This window comes from Egretta garzetta, unplaced genomic scaffold (genome assembly GCF_000687185.1).
Source record: "Egretta garzetta isolate BGI_Z169 unplaced genomic scaffold, ASM68718v1 scaffold1194, whole genome shotgun sequence".
In the NCBI taxonomy this organism is placed as follows: Eukaryota; Metazoa; Chordata; class Aves; order Pelecaniformes; family Ardeidae; genus Egretta; species Egretta garzetta.
The window spans coordinates 2,790-25,803 of record NW_009259522.1 but is presented as its reverse complement, the minus strand read 5'-3'; the positions used below and the strand labels follow the sequence as shown (position 1 = coordinate 25,803).

Sequence of the window (23,014 nt, the reverse complement as noted above, 5' to 3'; positions counted from 1 at the left end):
TCCAGTTAACAATAAATGGTGGCCGGTTGGAGCACACATGAGCGGTCTAGTGAAGAAGAAAAGAAAGTTGAGCTTAATGAAGTCCCCGTGCCTGTGTCCCTGCGCGTGGACAGGAAAGGACGGGTGGTTTATAACTGTTTATTGGAGTTAATGGTAATAAATTCCTCACTTGTGATGCATTAACTTTAATGTTTTCATTACGTGATGATTTAGGTTTTCCCTTTTCACGTTGTAAATCATGTTGTCCCGGTAGCACAGCAGGTCGAATGTCTGACATAATGTTATGTTTGGGGGAGAGAAATAACAGGGGAATGAGTTACGCAGATTATATATTTATATATTTCATACATTATGCCTTTTTTTCTTTTTTTTTTAGAGGACTTTAAAAAATTGCGTCCTCAGGAAGCCTGTGGACGGGTGGACAGACAGACCCATCCGAGCAGGGGCTGGCGGGATGCGGCTGCGAAGGGCTGGTTTCCATAGCAACTCCCCAAATCCACTCGGTGCTGAAGGGTGGGTTTTTTTTTTCCCTCCCTCTTTGCTGAGTGTGAGCCCTTGGCTAATGAGCTGTGCAAATAGATATTGAGATTTAGTGGTTTTTATTTTGCAATTATAGACTTAGTGATTTGGAAGGAAACTTTTGGGCCAAAGGCTCTGCCTCCTCTTTGAATTTTCTTTTTTCTTTTTCCTTTGGCAAAGTTGCTTTAACTTCAAACTTGCTGTTAAATTTTCCAGACAGAATTAAAAAAAAAAAACAACCCCACCAATAAAAGCTGGAGGCTTTTTTCCACCCTCTCGGGCTAAATCCCAGCCCAATCTACAGTCAACTGTTTGCCATTGACTGTCTCTTCTCTTGTTTGCTTATCAATCATAAAACCCGCAGTCGTGGACTCCTCTGCAATGAATCCAACACTAACGCGGCGCTGAACAAAGGTCCGTCTGTACGGCCCCTATTTGTTTGTGCTCGGTCATTAATTGCGGTCCAACGAGGACATTAGCGGCAAGGCAGTTAATTAGGCACCGTCCAACCCCAGGTGAGAATTGCAGTTTTCTTGTGCGACTTCCATGGGTTCTGTGCTCGCTCCTGGCTGTCAGCACTTGTCAAAAGCCTCCGCCGTTGCCTGGGACCAGTTAATCTTGGTTTCTGCCTTCAATACTGGTCTGTACTGGCTGCTACAAGAGAGCATTTAGCAATTCCCCATTTGTCCCGGAGCTTGCTCTGGGTTTAGCTGCAGTTTTTGGCTTGGCTCTTTGGGTTGGGATGCCCTGTAGCATCCGAGGGCTCCGGAGCCTGAGGACGACTGATCCTGAAGCTGAACACAGGGATATTTCAGCTGATAATTTCCTCTCGATGATTTGTTGCCATTGATTTTTAACTGCCTCCTGCTTGCTGACTAGTTTTCAATCTCAGTAGTTATCCTGGGGGGGAAGCCTTACTCTCTGAATTTTGCTTACTAGCCTCTTCTGAAAAGTCAAGCTGGAGCCCAAATAAATCTTCTCTGCCGTGCCTTGCCTTTTCTTCATCTACTTTCTTATTTTCCTGCTCAAAAACATGCAATAAAATTAGTCTGGCACAAGATCTATTTCATGTGATCCATGCTGACGATTGTTTAGCTCCACATTTTCTCTGAAATAGTTGCTCATTCTTTTCCTGTTGTTATAAATGATCCCCAGCCATTTCCAAGGCGCTGAAAGGTTGGGCAGCGTTCCCAAGGCACAGAGGGAAGCGTGTCTGAGAGGCACCGAGGGCCTGGGAGCCACCAAGGAGATGCCCTGTGACCTGGGGCAGGGGGACGAGGAGCCGGGGACGAGGGGGACCACGCTGATGGACGGTGGCTCGCTTCCCAACATGGTCTTTCTCCTCCAGCTCCGTTTGGTCGGGACGTCAGTCCGTGCCCGTTGCTGGCTGCTTCGCCCGGCTGCAGTGTCTGCACGGCACCTGCACGGCTCCATCGGCCGGAGCCTGGAGCCACAGGGCCAAGCTCGCTCCCGTCCTCCCACGGGGGACGTGGGGTAGATCTGGCTGGTGACTTTGATTAAGGGTGCCTGGGAAGGCGGGGGGACGGGCAGGATCTGCCCCTGCATGGATCGTGATGTGAGAAAGAGAAGATGCTTTTGAGATCCTCTTGATCTTGGAAAAAGGGAATGGTTTAAATACGGGAAGCATTATTCTCCGGTCAGAGACGGAAAGGAGCATGGCTCGCAAACAGCTCCGTGGTTTTGCACGTGTGAATAAATCCACAAATGCTGCTCGGCAGTGGCCGTCAGTGCCATTAGCCCCAGCAGCCACGTCCCGGACCCGTTTGCCATGGCAGACCTTGGTGGTGGGTGAGATTTCGAAAAGCTGTCAGCGTTCCCTGAGTCCATCTCTCTTTGAAGCCGGTGGGAGGGGTTGTTTGTCTCTTTCTGATTGTTTTTTTCCTCATTAGCTTCAATGGAAAAAGAGCGCAGCCACCACGGAGGGCTTTGGGAAATCATAGCCGATTGTGCTCTGGTTTGAAATGTATTCGGGTGTTCCCTGCGAAGTCCCCGGGAGCAGAATCTGCTCTTGGCACGTTTGAGCCTGGTGAATAAGCTGGAGGGTGGGGAATTAGCTGTAACCGTCGCGCCTCCGCGCTCCATCCCTTTGAACAGTCGGTTGATGTGACAGCGTGGGCACCGACGCGGCCCCTGGGCATGTTTGGCTGCAGCTACTGTGACATTTTGTGCAGCTGGTGTGCATGACTCAGAGACCAAAGGGGCGAGAGCTGAAATCCAGAGGTCCTCGAGGACATGGCGAGGACGAGGTAGAACGGTCACCGCGCTCGGCAGCCAAACTCCTAGAAACTTTGCCCAAACGATGCTGTTCGATCAGCAAAGCCAGGGGCCGGGTGGGTGACCGGGGTCCACCTCTGTGCCGGCCTGATATAGGAGCGAGGATTCGGAGGCTGGGAGCATCCTTCAGCAGCACCCGGGGGACACAAATCACAGTAAAGGCTGAGGAGCAATGAAGAGGAGAAAGGAAAGAGCTGGTGTCTGCTCCTGCGTCCGTGGGCCTGGGGCTCCGGCTCCAGCATTCTCCCACTCCTGAAATGCTGCAGCTTTGTATCCTCTGTGGAAAAGTGGTCTCTGGGATTATGGCTCAGAGCTATTCCCAGTGCTGCCAGTGTGCAGCCCTTCTGCGGGAGGCTCCAGATGGAGTGGTGTGGATCGTGGGTTGGGAAATTCATCTGCAGGAAAATCCCTGGGGGTGAGCAGCTCCCGTGGGAGCCAGTCTTGGGAGGCTGCAGGGGATGGAGGAGAGGCCACAAGGGGTCTGAGGTGCTGGTGGCCCTGGGAGGTCTGGGGAAGGTGGGGGGCTCATCGGGCTCGGCCATGGAGCCCATGGCACGTTTGGGGGGGGCAGCACTGCCAGTACCAGCCAAGTGCTGGGCAAAGGGTGGGCTGGGGGAGACACCAGGGTGGGAGGGACCACTGAGACCATCCAGGCACAGCCGCAGCCCTGCCGCCCCGCCGTGCCGGGAGCGACCGGAGCGGGGCCCTGTGTCTGGGAGAGCACAGATGTGTCTCTCTCAGATGAATTTAAGGCCTTTTCTTTCTCTGTTTGTATAAATGGTGAATGGCCATTAGCGGTTGGAACAGATGACCAGGCAGCGGGCTCGCTTTTCCATCACTTGGAGCCCTGGAAGATGCGGTGAGCTCTGGTTTACCTGCCAGCTGTGTGGCCCTGGGGCATCTGGCAGAGGCTGCCTGGGCAAATAAACCCTCTGCCCTGGGGCTGGGCTCCCACCTAGCCTCTCCGGATCTTCTGGCTGTCCATTAGGATGCTTTAAAGAAATAAAAATCCCCAGGGACTGTCCTTGCAGGTTAATTCAGCTATTTGCTGCTAGCCAAAGCCATCTGGATTGCTGTTAGGGGTAGGCTGGGGACGTGGGGAGGGACGGGGACACCCTGTGCAGCCCCAGCCCCGCTGCAGCCAGGCAGAGCCCCGAGCACCATGTCCCCCACCTCTCACAGATTTAATCTTAGCAGGGCTGCATTAGAGAGGCTGCGTGCAACACGCAGGTTACAGCTGCCATCTTCATGTCATAGTCTGTAAAACTTAAAATTTCCAGAGCCCTGTGCAATCAAATCAGCCCTTGCAACCCCTCCTTAATTTTATTAGTTTGTCTGAGCAGCCACTGAGTATTTAAGAAGGAGGGAGTCTCCTTTCATTCTGATTTTCCTGCTGGGAAACCGAGGCACAGTGCCTCTTTGCAGAGCGGGAGAGATTTGGGCTCCCGACGGTGTTTCAGAGGCGACGCCACAGAGGTGCCCCAGCCCTGGGCAGCTGCCAACCTGGCAGATCCTGGGACCGAAGGCCACAAATAACCTGAAACATGGGATCTGCTTACATGGAAAATTGATCTCAAACAGGGCAAAGCACAGCTGGGAAGGCAGTAGCTATCCCGGGGGTCCTGCTCACAGGCAAGCACCCAGAAACGATGGGCGCAGAGAGAAGATGCGGGGCTGGAAGAGGTTGTTGCTGGCTCCCATTGCATCTGTGCTGCTCCCCCACTTCGGTTGCTCTTTGTGGTGTTTGAAGGGTCCGTACGCTCCCCCAGATCTCTCTTGGCAACTGAGGGAAGAGCAGAAAGCGCATCCCAAGGAGGACCAGGATGGCCGGACACATCCCCGCCTTGGCTCAAGCAACAGCATCCTGCGCGCCGGCGATTTTTGCAGCCGGTTTTCTTGGGGGAACAGGGGCAGAGGGAAGCCCCATGCTGATAATGTACTGAAAGTAAATGAAATTAAATAAGCGAAGCAGCACTCGCAGCTCCTGCCTTCCCCCCTGGGTAATTCAATTCGAGCGCTCGCGCTGATGGGATCTCGCCAGGGCTGCCTCTGTCACCCCGCTGGGGCCTGGATTCTTAACGTCTAAATAAAAGTTTCACTCAAGCATTTTTTATGCTCCTGCCAGCGGGATCAGCGAGCTGGCATTGGGCACATTAATGTAATATTCATACTCGCAGGGTCTCCCTGTGCATCCGGCAGCACCGTCCCATTTTCATAATTATAAATGTCCCATAAAATGACATTTAGATTTGCATTAGCAAAAGGGGTCGGGGCTTGGATTTGAGAAGGCAATGTGCCTTTTTAAAAGTTAGATGCTTGGCGTTGCTAGAGAAAAACCTGAGTGCGTTTGTGCTGGGCAGGTGCTGGGGAGAAATGAGATTTCCCTGTGCGGGAAAGGCCTGTCCGCGTCCTCCAGGCATTGCAGAGGGGCAAGCCCACGGCATCCCAGGCTTTCCCTAATCTGAATCAACCTCACAGCTTTGCACAAGCCAAGGATTTGGTCTTGGAAGGACCCGGTTTCCAGCCCACAGAGGAGACAGATGTAGGGGAGCCTTTCCACCAACCCAAACTTTGTGTGCCCTTGTGGCTGCTGCTCGCCCCGAGACCCATGTGCAGAGAATTTATAGCGAGTTTGCAAACTAAAACACAAAAATGAAAATAGCCCGGGAGGGAGAGAGGTGACGGGGGATGGATGGGGCCAAGCTGGGCATTAGTGAGACGTGCTAAAAAAACAAGAGAAGCTCCTGTGACCTGGGGCTCTGGGAAGTTACTGAAGAGCTGCCAAGGCTGGGCACTGGGGGGGAGATTAGTGGCATTTAGTTATTTTTTATTGGGTTTTATTACAAGTTATGATGGCAGGAGATGAGCAGGAGAGGAGGAGACCTCAGCAGCAAGCCAGGGCTTGGGGATGTCCTGGCCGTGATGGTTTTGGGGATGAGGTGGGGACATCAGCTTGTGCCGTGAGCGGCAGAGCCCCTCCGGGGCCGCAGGGTCCGGCTGCCAGCCTGGGGCAAGGCGCTGTGGTCTGAGTTAGACCAGATGTTGGACAAAGGGAATGTGTTTTCCAAGTCCATAAACCCAACCGGGTCCTGCCTGCTGCCAAAGGCTCCCAGGGACCCAGAGAGCCTTGGCTGGGGGGTAAAGGGCTGAACATCGACCCCGAGCAGCACCAGCCTCAGCCCGCTGAGCGCAGGTCTCTGTAGCCATGTGAATCATAGAATTATAGAATGGTTTGGGTTGGCAGGGACCTTTAGAGGTCAACTAGTCCAACCCCCCTGCAGTGAGCAGGGACATTTTTGGAATCATGGTCCTGGTTTCCTTAAGGGCTTCTTCTGGGAGCCTGCAGCTGGGATTGGGAATAGCTGGTGAGATCAGTATAGACCATGACTTTCACCTCCAGCCGCTGGTCTGCCTTGCCAAGCCCCTTCTGCAGAGAAAGGGGCTGAAAAAAGTTGCGTGAATGGGAAATCCCAAAGCTTTGCTTTGCTTTGTTCTCTGTAGGACTGGAAGAAGCCCCACTGAAGCCTGTTCAAGACGCAGGGAGCATTTTGATGCAAGGATATCTGGAGAAGAGGTCCCGAGGTAAGGCCTGACACGTGCACCACAAGATGAGGTTTGGGGATGTCACCTCAGAGTTACCAAAAATGCAAACTTTCAGATGAAGAAGAACCAGGAAAATACATTTTCCTGCAGGTTGATCTGCAGGCACACGCAGAATCTTTCAGGCTTTGCTTAGGCATCAAGCACATGGGGAGGGCACAGCCTTTATTTATTCGCTTTTGCAGCTCATCAAACTGCACAAAGATTAAAACCCAGAAATTGAATTAAGCAGCAGCCCAGTCCTCTAAGGCAAGATGTGCCCTTCTAACGAGCAATACCTAATGAGGATAAAACCCCAGTGAAGACAAGGTAGTTCGTAGCATCACACACATTAGCAAGTTGAGATAAGGACTGTGAGTCAGCCTCCGGTTTATCTTGATTTTACTGACTCTTGTGAAAGCTACAAATTATTTCCTCATCACTCAGATTTTATCTTGATTTATTTATTGTATGACAGGCGGTATGAGGCAAGAACAGCCCTTTTCTTCCTCATGGCCATCAGCTGTGCTGTGTAACTGGCCCTGTGCATGCTTTGGCTTGCTCCAATTACAGAGTGAAAGACATTGGCTTAAACCTCAATTAGGGAGGTTAAACCGAAAGCTGTGTTCCCTCCCAGTTAGCAGCACTGAGTGTCGTAGTGGCTTGGCTCGGCTCGGCTCAAGCGAGCTAGGGAAGGCTTGCAGGGGCTCCAGCCTGGTAGGGCAGGCTGGCTCTCCCTTCCTTGGTTGAGTTTTTGTATCTAAATTTGCTTGCCTGCATTTTGTGCCAGAAATCTGCAGGATTTTGTTGGGGAAAAAATTCTTCTTCCCCCTAAATATTCATTTGAAGCACATAATGGAAGAACAGAAATTAGTATTTTTTACTCTTTTGCTGTCCTTTTCTTCCTAGAGCACAGCTTTTTCGGGTCAGAGTGGCAGAAGCGGTGGTGTGTCCTCAACAGAAGGACCTTTTACTACTACGCCAATGAGAAAAGTAAGTGGTGAGGTATCTGCCTCCGGTCCCCGAACTGGGGGTGGTGGCTGAGGGCATGGACAGGGCTGGGGCAGAGAACAGGAGAGCCCTTGCTGAAGGACAGGCTAATATCTGGGAAGAGAAAAGCATCTGCCTCAGGAAGGTTGGAGTTCCCTGTCAGGGCCTGACGTGTAGGTTCTCCCAGAAAGGCAGATCTCAGCTCCCTTCTGCTTTTTTTGTGGTTTTTTTTTCCCCCAAAACACCTCTATAGGTATGGAACAAGAGAAGAGAGACACAGAACAGAGCTGTGTGTAAATAAAATGATGCACCAAGTTTTCCATTAGCCATCAGCCGGGCTTCAACCCCCTAAGTGACTGTATATAATCCGAGTGTCAGTGTATATAAATATTTTGCCGTCACGCTCCATCAGGTACATATAAACAGACAGCTAATATCTCCAACAGAGTTTGGCACGGTGAGATATATGGCCTTCCTCTGTTCCACCCATCCAGAAACACGGTATGAAAACAGCTTACAAAACACAGGCGTCCATCCTTGGCTTACACTGGCCAGCCTGCAGCTAGGACGGGACTAAACTCCAGTGGGTCGTGGGGATGAAGCTGGGTCTGTGTCCTTCTTCCACCTCCTTTGCCTGAGCATCTTGAGCAGTTTTTCCTTCCCCACTTTTTGTTTCCACACCTCCTCTCGCCCTGGCAGGGGCATGAGCTGCTCAGGCTTTCCCAGCGAGCTGCTCGCAGAGGGAGGTGTCGAAGCTGAGGGCTGATATTTGGCTGGTTTTGCGAGGGATGAGCAGTTGTCAGCTTCCAAACAGTCTCCAGAAGACAACAGAGTAAAGCAAACCTGTTATTGATGGGCTGAAATCCTTATTATAGGGCTTGACCTCACCCCTGGATTTTAAGGATCTGCAAATAAAAAAAAAATATATATTCAGAGGAACTGCTTGAATTGTACTCCCACACGTCCTCAGGAAGACTCGTAAGGAAATAATGAGCTGGGGTAAATAAAGACGCCTCGGACGACTGCGGTGAAGTTCCCCCTCTCCGCCCTAGCTGGCACCGGCCGTGCGTGTGCATCGGCAAGATCCGTAGGCCAATTCTCAAAGGCCCTGCTAAGTATTTCTTCCTGTACGCTGGCCCGTTAATGCCTTACCAGCAGAATAATGGCTGGTATCTATTTCCCCAAGTACACGGCGGTCTCTGCTTCATTACAACCGGCTCATCTCCTGCAACCTTCTGACCCTGGCAGCCTTTCGCTGGCTGTTCTCAGGCTCTTGAGGCTTCAAAGGGTATCCTCTTTACTCTGTCTTTATGAAGATTGTATAATATTCCCTCTGCTTTTCCCAGGGGTGGACGTGCTTTGACTGCAGGTTTTTTTCTGGCCGTTTCCCACTGGCGCGTGGTGTGCCTCAGTTTCCTTATGTGGGCAACAGCCACCTGCACCACCCGGCGCTTCTGCAAGCTCGACAAAAAGGTGCGGGCTCCAGATTTATCACATTTCTCTTCTTCCAGGCAAGCACCCTAAAGGCACCTTCTCCATTGAGAACTATAGCGCCCGGCTGGCTTTCCACCTCCGCAAAGACTCTCGGAAAAGATGCTGTTTTGAGTTAATCTGCCCTGGCAAGCGCACCTACGAGGTAGGAACTGGGGGGAGAAAAGGACCTTCTGTGCTGGTTTGAGCACTAGGCACAAAAGCGCACGCTCCCAGGCCCGGGGTGCAGGCTGTGAATCTCCAAACCCCGCGGTAAAACAAAGCAAGCAGCGCTGCGGAAAGTGCCGATGCTTCTCCTTGGCACGGACATTCCCTTGGCACACGAGTGATCCTGGGCTCTCTTAGCACCCATGGGGCACAAGGATTAAGTGAGAACATGGATTAGAAGCAGTAGAGGATTGGGTTTAGAAAGCAGTGCAGAGCCAGGTTAAATTTAAGCCTTCAATTTGTTGAGCACCCAGGGGGGAGCCTAAAAACTGGTGTAATGAAAAACCTGGCCCAATCCACAAAGTGTGCACGAGAGCCTTGCCGAGCTTTGGGCAGATTTTGGAGTCTTGGTTCGGAGTCGGTATGGTATATTCAGTGGGGATTGTGGTTTTCATCGGAATTATTTTAATGAATTAGGCTTGACAGCCTTCCTCTGGGATAGTCCAGCTTTGTTCCGCTTCTGCTTCCCTGTTTGGAACAGGGAGATAAAGAAGTGAAATGGCTTTCCAAAAGTCACAGGGTAGAGAATGGCAGATTCGGGATCTCCATCCCCTATTTTAGCTGCAAATCTTTTTCCTCTTCCTACCTACAAGAACCAGCACAGTAACAGGCCAACCTCTCTCCAGTTCACAGCCCCAAGCCCGGCAGAGGCTGAAGACTGGGTGGATCAGATCCAGTTCCTCCTGAAGGGTGAGTCTGGCAGCTTGGTCCGAGCGCACCCGGTTTGTTTGGGCAGATCCTGGCAGCGTCCCCCCACCCAGCTTGAGCTGCTCCCTCCAGCAACGGGTGGGCTTGTGCCCATTGCCAAGACGGCGCTGTGGTCCCAGCAGCTCCTCTTAGCTAAAGGAGAGGTTCTGGGGCCTTGCTCTTCCCCACAAGTGGTTAAAGAGAAGTGGTGGTTTGGAGCACACAGGCATTTGGTTTCAACTCGAGAACTTTTGGCTGCTTTTGGAGGGTGGAGCTGGGTGATCCCTCAAAGGCTGCAGGTGTCATCAGGTGGGACAAGAAACGGCTGGGAGTTGCTCCTCACTGCTGGGGCTGCAGAGCTGCTGCTCTGTCCCTGGCTGAGGAGGGATGGGGTTTGGCTCCACTGGAGTTGCTCCAGTTTGAGACCAGCAATACTGAGACAAGACTCCAGCCCTGCGTATGAAGACCCTCTGGAAACCACAGGCACCTGCCCAGGAATGCGGTCAGGCTCAGTTCCTCGAGGCCCTTGATGAATTTGGCTTTGTTCTCTGGCATTTGCCATCCTTTCTTGGGCTTTTCCTTTGTTTTAGCCTCTTCTCAGCTCCCATCCCGTTTTCTTTATACCAGGTGCTTGTGGGCCAAGCAAGGGGACAGTTGACTCCCTCTGAGGTCCCCAGTGAGCCTGAAGTACAGTGGCACAAGCTTTGTTCCTTGATTTCGACTCGCTGGAAGTACCAGTATCCAGCTGGTGCTTTGTTCTGCTCTTTTTCACCATGCTTTTGCTCTCTCCTGCCAGACCTGAGCTCCCTCACTATCCCATATGACGAGGAGGATGAAGAAGAGCTCTACAATGACGTGGACAGTTCTGACTCTGTGAATACAGCATCCCACAATACCACCCTGAATCAGGATGATCCAAACATGGAGATGGAAGAGGATGACATCTACGAGGTTTTGCCAGGTAAGCAACCAAAGAAGCAGGTTAAAACCCGAGTCCTCCCCCAGCCTGAGCTCTGCAAACGTGGCAGGAGGCCTTGGCCACATCACACGTTGATGGGAATGAACAGCAAGGGCTCTGCTGAGTTTAACGGAACCATAACTCAGAGGTTTGACCCCGTTCCTTTGTTCAGACTGGTTGATGGACCACCAGAGCAAACCCTTTCTGTTCTGGCAAGGCAGAGGGTTTGTAAATTCAGGTGAGGTGGCTTTTAGAGGTTGTGCTCCGTTCAGCTCGAGTAATATTAAGTTTGGTGAGAGTGAAATCTCTGGGCTGTGTTACCTGGAAAATCAGACTTTAGATGATGAAAATGCTCCCTTCTGGGCATGCAGTCATGGCTGTAACACAATTACTGGCCTTCCAAGAGATGATAAAATAAGTGCATTAAAGACGAGTGCTTGTTCACTGACGGCGCACGAGGTCTGGGGGCAGCAGGGCAGCGGCTGCCGGTTAAAGGAGCCAGGAGCAATCTTCCTGGAGTAGAACCAAACAACCTGTGAGGGTGACATGGTCTGCAACATCTCTTGCTGTTACAGCCGAAATCACAGCGTGACGTGCCCCAGGGCTTGGTCAATGGGTCACCTGAGCCTGATTCAAACGCATGTGCTGTTCGGGCTCTGTGCTGAGGTGGGGATCGCCCAGCTCTCTGCACCCTGTCCCCAAGAACCAGGTACCTCGGTGCCTGCGTTCAGAGATGCAAAACAGGTCCTTGTTTCCTCTTATTTATTTCCGAACTTTACATTTGTAGTGATTAAGAAAAAAATACTAAATGCACCAGAAAGTTTTACGGTGCCTGGGATCTTTGTCTTGTTGTTGCTGCCAAAGGAAATCTCTGCTCAGACGTTTGCAAGTGGCATCCAGGGAGCGGAGCTGGGGCTCCAGGGCTGCCTGCGCAAAGCCTCAGCCTCTGTCCATCCTCATCTTTCCTTCCCCACCTTCCCTTCCTCTGTTCACGTCCTCAGCTCTTTGGGCAGCAGCGTGCTCTTCCTCCAGGCGTACCTACAGCAATCCCTGCGCTCGGCAGGAGCCTGTGCCCCATGGTCCCCGGGTGGGTGCGGACGAGGTGCTGCCAGCCCAAGGGCTTTCCACATCCCTGGCAGCCATGCCCAGCTCCTCGCTGCCTCATGGCTGCCAACGCCGACTGCAGAGCAGATATTAGACGTGAGGTTTGCTCCACATGTAGCTAACAGTGATCCTGCTCAGAGCTCGCACGGGGTTGATTTAGGGACAGATCCCTCTGCTGCTGCTGCTCCGGGATGCATCGGAGGAGCTGGGGCTGCCCCTGCCAGCCAGGCTCCATGGATGTTGCACTCCTGCTCCCACGCACGGATCGGCGCCCTGATGCTGGGGCTGCAGAGAATCGTGGTGGAGGAGGGAACATCCCCGCCAGACCCTTCCTTTAATTATGGACTTTTACTGTGCCCTCTGTCCTGCCCATCCCAGCTTCTTAAAAGCTTGCTAAGAGGTTCCGACTCAGCCCACAGGGTTGTGTCTCAGCCTGCAGGCTTGAAACCCCTTGCTTTAGCGGGACTTTTGCGGTGTCCTTTGGCCCTGCTGTGTGGGCATCCCAGGGGCTCTGCTGCCGTGCGGGGGCTGCTGTCCCTGGGGCTCGGCCGAGCCTCCTGCGCCCAGCATCACGGCTGCACTGAGCCAAGGTGTGGGCAGGAGCTGCGGGATGGCTGCTCGCGTCGCCGCTGCCCACCAGCCATCGGGAATCCTGCCTGCAGCTGGCGGCTGGAATCGCAGCGGCATGCTGGGACGCAGCTCAGACACTGTGCAGGATGCTGCTGGTGGGAAGCAAAGCCACAGCTCTCCCATCTGGGCAAGGGTCTCACCCCCCGCACGCCCCAGTTCCCCACTGGGCTGAAGGTAGGTGGTGGCGGCATGCTGCTGCAGGGGCAGATGCCCAGCGTGCGAGTGGTGAGGAACCGGTTGCAGGGCTCAGGGGCAGGTGGGAGGCGTCTGCTCTGCCCCGAGCTCATCCCCCCCAGCCCTTGGCACCCCTGGGACTCCCCAGCAAGCGCAGGGAAAGTCCCCGTCCGAGCTGGGGTCTCCTCTGGGCCCAGCTGCCTCCCTCGTGTCCCGAGTGAAAATAGAGAAAGAGGGAGAGGGAAAAAAAAAGGAATGGGGGGGGAGATGAGGAGATAATTTCCTCAGCAAGTCATCGTTGTTAATGAAGTTTTACAAAAACAGATACAACCAAGGAAAAATAAAATTTCACAGGTGATAAATTTTTCCAATTTCCCTGGCAGAATTCGATAGGATTGTTAAATTAAGAGTGAAGGTGTCTGTTAGGAAGCAACGAGCAGTGATGGGTAATTTTATAGAGTGGAAAATTGAATCAAATTGCTACATTAAAACACAGCTCCTCTGAGAATCTGCCCAACGCCCCGGCTGCTCTGATGCAGCAGTGGGGTGCACGGCTGCCGGCTCCCCGGCCCTGCCTGGGGCTGGGGGCTGCCATGGGGCTCTGGACCCAGGGTGCGGGTGCCCGGGCTGCCCACGGGGGTGTAAAGGCATTTTCCCGAAAGTGGTGTGGCCGAGGCTGTGATGCTCCGCACCGGGAGGCAGCAGAGAGGGAAGCAGCACAGCCCCCAGGAGGTGCATTTTTCAGTATTTCCCTCCGATTCATCACTATAAAATCCAGATATTGGTTGAGATCAAACAGCCAGGCCCTGGAAAGGCAGAGCATCGCTTCCAGACTTGACTCAGGAAAGCACCTGGCTGCAACAGGCTGCAGGGCTGCGGCGGGGACGGGAGCTTGTCACGTCCATGGGCCCCGTGCAGGAATTGCACAGCTCAAAATCTGCAAGGACAGTGCCCGGGGCCAGCGTGCCGCAGCATGAGCCATGGTGCAGGCAGGGCTCAGCAGCACCCCAGGATTAGTGCCTTCACCTCGGCCATCCCAGGGTGCCTGCACCCATGCTGCAGGCAGGCAGAGGCTGTGCCTGGCCCCTCTGCAGCATTGCGGGAGAAGATGGGGTGCAGGAGGGCGAGTGGAGCTGACTGCTGTCAGCGAGGGGAACCCACACCAGCCAGCTGCCTCCCCACCACGTTCTCCCAAGAAAAATCCCACCCGAGTTTCCTCCCATCTGCAAAGCCTCCGTCCATCCCAGCCCTCGCAGCCCATCGGCCTCTAAGAGTTCCTGCGGGGCGGCCAGCCCTGAGCGCGCTGGGCAGAGCAGGGACCGGGCATCGCCTGGGGTCTTCCTCCAAGCACCATTTGCAAAAGGCACGGAGTGGGTGGTCAGCAGGGCAGGGGCTTGGCTAAAGAAAGGGAAACTGAGGCACAGAGGACTGAGACACAGGAGAGCACCTCGTCCAAGCCGTGGAGCAGTCGGCTGCCAAGCTGATGTCTCAGGTGGGCGATGCAAGTAGGGAGGGGGTCCGTGGCTTTGATTTCTGGTTAGAACATGCCCTGTGACATCAAATAGAGAATGAAACAGCCCATGGTGGGAGAAGGGGAGGGGGCTGCTTGGGAAGCCTCCCCAGCCCCTGCCTGGCAGCCTCGCCTGGCTCCTGGAGAGCGAGGATGTGGAGGAGCAGCAGCTCTCCGTGGGGCGAGGGGTCAGGACCCGCAGAGCTGCCCCAGCTCGTTAGGGGCTGTAAATGTGACTCCCCATTAGCTGTGCCAGCAAGGGGGACCGGCTCTGCAATGGGGGGGGGGCTACTAGGAAATCAAGGAGGAAGCAGGACAGATACCCCTAGGGTCCTCAGGGCACCCCCGAGTGCCCAGCACCACATCCAGGCAGGGAGCCGGAGCTGGGCAGGGAGGCAGCAGTGCCAGCCCCCTCCGTGTGCAGGGATCACGCAGCTTTGCTCATCTTGGAAAGCCAGCGGCAGTGTTTCCTCCGTGGCACGTATGGTCCTGCGCCAGCGCTGGCTGACGCTTCCCAAGGAGCATGTGTGCATGCCGGGAAGCGGGAGAAGGGCTCTGGGAAAGAGGTTTCCTGAGGACAGCCTGGCTCCGGGATGGCAGCAGTGCCTGCAGGATGCCGGAGGGGCGGGGAGGTGCTGGCGGGGAGCCCCTGGGTGCAGGGGTCACCCGCAGCAGGGGGGGAACGATGCTGCCCCGCTTTGGAGGATGGCTCAGGGGTTTTCGTGGTGCACAGGCACGGGAGATGGTTTGACCGCCCTCCCGCCTTGCGCCAAGGTGGGATTAGGGGATTTGGTGCCGTTGGTTAAAGTATAAAGGAATCCAGATGCGAGGGTTCGGGGGGTGCGCGTGGGAATGATGGGGGGAGAGTGCTGTTACAAATACATTTATGTTCTCTTTTACAAATGCAAAGAGCAGGCAAAAGCCACTTTCAATAATTTATTTTAAAATCAATGCTAATGAGGTTCTGTCTCGTCAGTGGCCGAGTTTTACAATAAAGTCTGATTTATTTAGAAAAGATCTTTGGTGCTGCTTCCCGTCTAATGGGGGAGCAGTTGCAGTGACCCTCCAACTTGGGATGCAATTTGTAATTGGCAGCGGAGGTCTGACCTGGTTTGCATTGATCAGCGCCGAGCGGGAGAGACGGCTGGGGCCGCGGCCGAGCCGCAGCAGCAGCGCTTCGCTGCCTTGCCATCGGGTGCCGTGGGATCAGGAGAAGACCCAGGCTCGGTTTCTGTTGGCTCTGCCTAAAGGTGACAGCAAAGCCGCGTCCCCTGAGATGCAACAGGGCCGCCTCTTCTGTGCCGGGCGCCCTGACAGCCCTTTGCCAGCAGCGGTCTAAGAGGCACAGGCGAGCAATTTGCCTGAGCGTTGGCTTTCTGAAACGTTTCAAACCGGACTTTTATTTTATTTATATTATTTTACTAGGTTGCTTCCAGTCTTTAGGGTTGCAGAAGGAAGCCTGGGCTGTGGTGGCAGCTAACATGGGTGCTGTGCACCCAGCTCGCCCCAGCACCCAGAGCAGCTCGAGGCTGGGTGGGTTGTACCCAGCTTGGTGTTAAAGAATCTTATTTAGTGTGTGGATCCTTGCTCCGTCAGCTGCTGGCCATTTTTGCAGGGCTTTCCTGTGACTTCCAGCCCCTCTGTCCTTAACCTCTTCCACAATATCATTTATTTTCTTGCACCCTCTTGCCCCATCCTCTGTAGCCGTGCCCGCCTGCCCACCCTCTGCTGCCTGGGCTCTTCTTTCTCCTCCTTCATTTCTGCTTCTGTCCCCCATCCTTCCTCGCGTTTCTGTCCTGGCATTTCTCCTCAGCATCTCCTTTTCTCCAGGCTGTGAGTCCTGCGCAGGAAGCGTCTCTTCCTACAGGGCACTTGGCAAAGTGCTGCCTAAATTTATGAGCCTATAAGAAGTGATTTGTTTTTACCAGTGTTAACAACAATTCATATTTTTATGCAACGTGTTTTAAAATATTATCTGTGACTTCCTCCCTTCTACTCTTCACAATTAAGCTGGGAATTTATTATTCTGACAGTCGGATGCTCTTGCAGCCCTCTGCCTGCCCGGGGGTTTGGTGCAGCAGTGACGCTCCCAGCCCTTCCCCTGACTTCTCTGCTGTTTCCCCCCCCAGATGAGGAGCTGGAGCCCCCCGGCCCCGAGGACAGCGAGGGTGCCAGGAGCAAAGAGAGAAGCGGTAAGAGCCCACCCTACTTTGGCCAACTCAAAGGACCTCCAGGTCGTGGTTGGGGGGACTAAGTCCAGCCGCCTTCGAGCATCCTGGGGTGCGGGTGGTGGTGGAGGGGTCTGTGGAGGACAGGAGGGTCCCCAAGAGCAGACTCATGGGTGACAGAGAAGACTCTGCAACTGGTGAGGTTCGGACAGCTCAAGCTCGGGGAGCTCTCCCCATCTTCTCCATGCTACGGGCATGGGGGATGCCTCTCCTTTTTGGACAGGTACGCCCTGGGGAGTGGCCTTAGTGAGCTCTGCACAGGGGAGCCCCAACATCCATCCCCTCTCCTGCCTGATGAGATCTGTGCGCTGATGGATCTCCCATGGAGGCACACCCATCCCCATCCCTCATCCTGTCCTGGAGCGTGGAGAGGGAGCCAGCCCTGCTGGCACATCCCGAGGGGCTGGGGGAGAGGCTGGGGCAGAAACAGCCTGGAGGGAGGGCAGGAAGAGAGTCATGGCCCAGAGGAAGCCGACGCAGGGAGGGATCTCGGTGCGGGAAGCCGGAAGGACGCGCACCACCACCCCAGGAACCAGCGCCGCCCGCCCGGAACCGGCAGCCCGAGCGCCTGCCATGGTCACCAGGGCCCCCACCCCTGCTTTTTCCTTGAGGACCCGCACCGTGGGACAGGAGCGGAAGATCTGTTTCCTCCCCGGTCCCACCTGCTTTGCTTTCCATTGCTGCTTCCTCCCCAGAGCAGGAAAGCTGTGCTTGTGTCTGAGCAGCCGGGGCTGGGCTGGCCAGGGGCTTCCTGCCGCCCTGCTCGCTCCTCGCCGCATGGGAAAACACGTCCTCCTGGCAAAGCCTGGCCTGGGAGAGCTCCCCGCACCATCCTCCTGCTCTGGAGCTTGGAGGGGACGGTCTCACCCTGGTGATGCCTGGCTTGCAGGGTGCCTGCCCAGCCAGGGACCCGCAGCAGGCGTCCCGCTTGTTGGGTGATAGAGACTGGCAGGGTTCGGTGCTGGATGCTGTGGGTGGTGAAACCAGCTTCCCGCATGCTTCTGCTCTCCTGGATGCGCAAGCACCCCAAGCATTGCTCAGCTGGTTTACCCCTCCCCGTGGCCCGAGAGCCCCCGTGCCCAAGTTCCTGGTGTTTCTGGAAAGCCTGATCCAACATCCAACAAGCCCTTGAGCCAACATCAACCCCCCTTGGATGTTTCCTGGGCAGTTGCCCCCAGCCCGGGAGGGTGCTCAGGCGTGTTTCTACCGAAATCTCAGTAGCACAGACAGGGTTGAGTCCTAGCTGCTTGCAGGGGCTGGAGCAAGCCACCGTTTCTCTGCTCCTCATGGTTTTGCAGAGCTCATTTCCCACCCCCTGGCACGATGACTTATTTGGCCGCTGGAGCATGTGGCAGCTGCAGCCGGGACCAGCCCCCAGAGCTTGGAAAAAACGACGTCCCGATCTTTATAAACTGTATGGTGGTCATAAAGCGGGACCGCGTGCTTTTCCTGTAGGCTCCTCGGCGTGGGGTGAGGAAAGCAGGAGGCGATGGGACACGCATGCACACACACACGTTTTTCTTTGCCTTTCGCTACATTTAAACATCCAAAGGATCAGGCGTCAGAAAAGCCGCTCCCCCGTGGGTTTTGCAGCTCAAGGCAGGGGGGTCCGTGGGGTGCAGAGCACCGCTCCGTGGCAGGCTGGTGCCAGCGGTGCTGATAAACCCGCACCCCAAGGCCACCCCGAGGATTTTGGCTCTCGCCTGTCACAGCCCTGCCAGCCATTTAAACACCCTGCTCATACTCATTAGCATCTGCCTGGCGGTTGTAATTGTTGTTAATCGTTATAACTGGTTTAGTTATCAGCGTTGTCATGATTGCTTTAAGTCCTGTGTCTGTTTTTACACTAAATAATACATTCGACTCTTGCTTCTGAAATGCTGGGCTGCATTTCAAGAGGGAAAGGTTATGGCAGCGCCGGGAACTCCAGCCCTCGTGCCTTTTGCCGTGGTAATTTGTGCTTCCGTCCAACTGGACCAAGGGCGAGAAAGAGGTGACGGGAGCCTTTGAGCAGAGGGCCGGGCTGCGGGGAGGGAGGGAAGGGGCTATTTCTTAATTATATCACACGGCCAAAGTGCCAGATGAGCATTTGGCTAATGGAAAACTATTGTTCCTAATTTCTAAGAACCACAAGGATGCCACGATGCTGGAGCAGCCCAGCAAATCCAGCTGAGAGCTTCAGGCTGCTCCTGCCAGGACACCCATTTGCTCTGCTCAGGGCTGCTTAATCCCTGCCTTCTGTGCTGGCCGGGCTGCGGGGCAGCTGCGGAGCGAGCTTACCCACCGAATACGAACAGAGCAAAAGTCTTCTACCTGGAAAATAAAAAAAGCCTCGCAGCCTGCCCCCTGCCACAGTGCCCTGCGCTCAGGGTGGCAGCAGGTTTCACGGAGCACGAGCGCAGCCGGGCAGACCCCTGAGCTGCCGATGGTTGTCATTAGGTTTCAGCATCAACAGGCTTCTGAAGCAACACGCCCAAAGCAAAGGGGTCAGGGAGGGATCGTGCCTCTTCCGCAGCCCCTGCTTGGGGCTGCTCAGGCTGCAGAAGGAAATGATGCGGTTGTCACATTTGGCTGGGTTTCTTAACGACCCCAAGGCCCATAAACATGGGAGCAGGCTCTCGTCCCACTTACATCAGTGTAAATCAGTCGCGCTGAAATCACGGCTCTGCCCCGAACACAGCTTTAAGTGCCCAGATGGGGCATCGGGGCTTTTGAAACAAACCCTCTTTTCTGTAAAAGTGAGCAGATTCATTCCACAGGGTAATGCAGGAGCGCTAGGGTGGCTTGTGCAGATCCAACCCACAGCCCACCCAGCCTGGAGTGGGCAGGGTGGGAGGATCGTGGACATCCCCGTCCCCTGTTGAGGCTGCAGAGCGAAGTTCTCCCTTGCCTGGCCTTATCCTGAAGTGCTAAAATGGGAGCCAGGATCCTTTTTCTACAAACGGTCTTAATTTTAACAAGATATTCTTGGTCGCTGGCACAAACATCTTCATTGCTTTTGAAGCCGCGGCTGGGAACGGCGCGCAGAGCCTGACCGCACTTTCGTTGTGAGGGATCTTCCTCATCTGATGCAATTAATTCTGACCTTTTGAAGGCAGGGTTGCAGGGAGGGGTGAGACCTTGCACCCAACCAGCTGACGTAGTTGGAAAAAACTTGTGGAAGCGTGAACCTTCCCGCGGGCTGGAAAATCTTCTCCCTTTGTGCTCACAGAGTTGTCACGTCCAGGCTCGTGCACATGGCCTCTGCAAAGTCTCCATTTTACCAATAGCTTCTCCTTTCACCACTCCTCAAGGGGGTGGCCAGATGGCTCCAAGGTCCTCTGGCTCCTTTGAGGAGCAGGAAGGAGCAGATGCGGGATAGGGAGGCACCTCCCAAGCGTTCCTGGTAAATGAGGGACGATTAGGACGAGTCTGATGCCAGCTTCCCGGCAGCATGCTCCCTGTGGGCGAGCAGATGCCCAAGTCCCTGTCCAGGGGGAGCTCTGGGTAGGGAACAGGCACTTTTGGCTCTGGAAGCATCTTGTAGGAAGGTGTATCTGCTATCTCAACCCCAAGCCCCTTCCCCTCCCAAAAAAGTTAGCGCCAGAGAGCAGAGCTCTGACGAGGAGCAGAGGCTGATGTGGGGGACCGCTGTTTAAGTCTCTTGGCCAGCACATGGATAGCGATGCTCCGTAGAATTTCGGGTGGTTTAGATACCACGGAGCAGCCTCTCCCCAGTCTTGGCCCCCAGGGGACATGGGCAGGTCAGGGCCAAGCGCCGTCCCCCCGTACCAGGTTATTCTCTGCATCACGATGTTGTCCTCACACGCTCCCATAACGACCTTTTGTGTTAATTGCACAATTTGCTGGCTCCTACCAAAGCTGCTGCTTGCCTCGTCCTCCTGCTCAGCGCCCGCACGCCCTGATATTTCCTCTGCCTCCAGTTCATAACCTCTGGTTCCTGTACTTAGCACAAGCTTAAATAACTCAGGAGCTCCTACTCCTCCTATTCCCTTCCCAATCTTTTCCTCGCCACTGTGTGCTCCCCCTTTAATACTTTCCAAAGGATGCAGACCTACTTTTTTTTTTCCCAGCCTTTCTATTTAAGTTCCCCAAGTCCCTGAGTCATTCCAGTTGCTCCCTGCTGTGCCATTATCCATCTCTGTAATGTCCTTTTTCATATTTAGGTGATCAAATCTGGGCACAGTACTCCAGATGCACCCTTATCACTCGGTCCCTTATACCATATTAGAAACATTTCTTCCACCATGTGCTCGATATTTTCTATTTATGCTTTCTGGGCTTGGTTCAGCCGCATGGCAGAGCGGCACAGAGCGCTGGTACAGCCCCAGTGCTCGAATCCTACCCCCCCACCCGCAGAATGTGGTTTTACTGGGTTTAATTATCCATGGGGGTCGCATCATGGAGATGCCCATGTCATGACATCTGGATTCACCCCCGCTTTGGTGCCATGCCATCAGAGCAGTCTCCTGCCTGAAGCCTTTGGTCCAGGAGCCTGTTTTAACAGTTGTCTTGCGTGCTTGAAAAGTGGGAATCTGGGGGGGCGGGGGTTGGGTTGGTTTTTGCTGCTGTGAAGGGTCTGTTGGCTGTGCTGGGATGAGTCGCTTCCCCAGCCTGCAAACTGGGCAGAGCAGCGTCTCCTCCGATCGTGGGGCTCTGCGGGGCATCGGGCTCATCTGGTCCCACGGCACGGCGGGATGCTTTCTGCGCCCGCCGCGGGGACCCACCTACCACAGCGGCTCTGGTCTCTGGGCCAGTTTTTGGGGTGGGAAACGCCGTTCTGAGATGGCAAAGATGGAAATGCTTCATTCTGGAAATGCTGCTGCGACATTTTCCAGAAAGCCCATGTGCACATTTAGCCCAGGGCGGTCCCCAGCCTTGGCACCATTTGCCAACAGCCTCATCAGCCCAAACCCGCGGCTTTCAGCAAACAGATCATTTGCTTCTCCTCCCGCCCTCAAAAAAAAGGGAAAAGCGAGTTTGCTGGCTCACATTCCCTTTCCTTCTGTGATCACAGGCATCGAGCAAAGGCTCTGCCTTCCCAAACTCACAGCGCGACGGGCAGATCGAGACCTGAGCTATCAGGTTGTATCGTGCCGTAGGAGGTTTGGGACCTTCTCTGACCTCCCAGGAATGGGGGTGAAGGCAGATTTGCTCCCTGCTCTCCTCCCATCCCTGTCCCTGCTCCGGGTGCTCCCAGTTGCTGCTGTTTGCTCGCTGAGCGGGCCCTGCTCTGTCAACTGCAATCCCCTGCTTGGCTTCTTTAATTAATAAATAACCTTGGCTATCGCCTTCCCCAGCAGCCTGCTCCCGGAGGCCCCGTGCAAATACCCACCTTAATTAATGATAGCCCCCTTCCATGGCCGCTGGCGTGGCAGTCACCGTGGTGGGGATGCTGCCTGGCAGAGCTGGCGCTGGTGCCACGCGTCCCCTCTTGACCAGGTTACGGGCGTCCACCTCGGGGACAGCTCGGTTTGAGCCTGAGGAGGTGACGAGGGACTTGGGAGAGAGGGAAAAGGCATCTTTGGTTGCCTTTGTGATTTGTAGTAAACGGCTTTAATTTGGGGTCTTCTGAAACGGAAGCGTTTATCAATGGTTATGTGTGTTTTCTGATAGATATTGCATTTATTTATTGACCAGCCCCATTTATTTATCGACCAGCCCCTTTTTCTTGCCGTACCTCTTTGCCCCCTCCACCCCACAACCCCAGTATTTCCCCCTACCATTCCCTGTCACCGTGACCCCTCCTCTTTATTTTTTTTCCAGGAGGTCCCTGCCAAGATTACGCCAACTACTACCAAGGCATGTGGGACTGCAGCAGCGAGCATCCCGACGAGCTCTCCTTCCAGCGCGGAGAACTCATCTACATCCTCAGCAAGGTACAGCACCACCGGCAGCCCCGTCGTCCTTGTCGTGGGGCTGGGGCTCAATTGCAAGGTCAAAAGCTGATGAAATTGGTAAAAAACTGGGGCCAAAGCAGAGGTAAAGTAGCAATTTAGTGGAGAGGGGAGCAGGGTGCCGGGGTCCAGGTCCTGTGTGTATGCGCAGGACCCAGACCCTGGCACCCCTCTCCCCTCTCCATGACCGCCCCATCCTGCCTGTACCCCCTGCCTGCACACATGGCATTTCAAATGCCCCAAAGCAAGATTATTTTAGGTATTTTTTTCTATTTTTTTTTTTGCCACGGTAATGGAGTCTGTACGTGCTGTTGCTCAGGTATTACAGGGGTAATTGAGTTGCTCAGCCGGGTGTGACCAGGGCTCCCTTCGGCAAGCGCACGCAGGTGAATAAATTAAGTGTTTGCATTAGCGGGGCTGTGGGGGCAAGAGCAGAGCCACGGGTGCCTGTGACCCTCTCCCAGCCCCGCTCGTCCCCGCAGGTCTCTGGCCTGGCTCCCAGCCGGTCCCTGCCGGACCACGGTGGCCCTGGCTGGCAGCGATGAGCTGGGGCGGTTGCATTGGTTGGGTGATGTTTTGCAATGCGCTTTGCACCCTGATCTGGCACGGGAGCAGCCATGAACTTGGGGGTTGCATTTTGCTGGTGGTGTTTTGCAATGCGCTTTGCACCCCAATACAGCGCAGGAACAGCGATGAACTTGGGAGGCTGCGCTTTGTTTTGCAACGTACTTTGCACCCCAAAGAC

General features: G+C 54.6%; 1 protein-coding gene across 1 annotated transcript in view; it reads left to right on the top strand.

The window, feature by feature from the left end:
* The window catches only part of SKAP1 (src kinase associated phosphoprotein 1), a gene marked incomplete at its 3' end in the record, with an annotated part of 143,458 nt that extends 121,207 nt beyond the window's left edge, over positions 1–22,251 (top strand). Inside the window, exons 5-11 of the mRNA XM_035893011.1 lie at positions 6,316–6,396; positions 7,303–7,386; positions 8,895–9,019; positions 9,708–9,771; positions 10,565–10,729; positions 16,274–16,336; positions 22,139–22,251. Of these exons, the coding sequence (XP_035748904.1) occupies positions 6,316–6,396; positions 7,303–7,386; positions 8,895–9,019; positions 9,708–9,771; positions 10,565–10,729; positions 16,274–16,336; positions 22,139–22,251 (695 nt within the window). The remainder of the gene's footprint in view (positions 1–6,315; positions 6,397–7,302; positions 7,387–8,894; positions 9,020–9,707; positions 9,772–10,564; positions 10,730–16,273; positions 16,337–22,138) is intronic.
* Between the last annotated feature and the right edge of the window lie 763 nt (positions 22,252–23,014).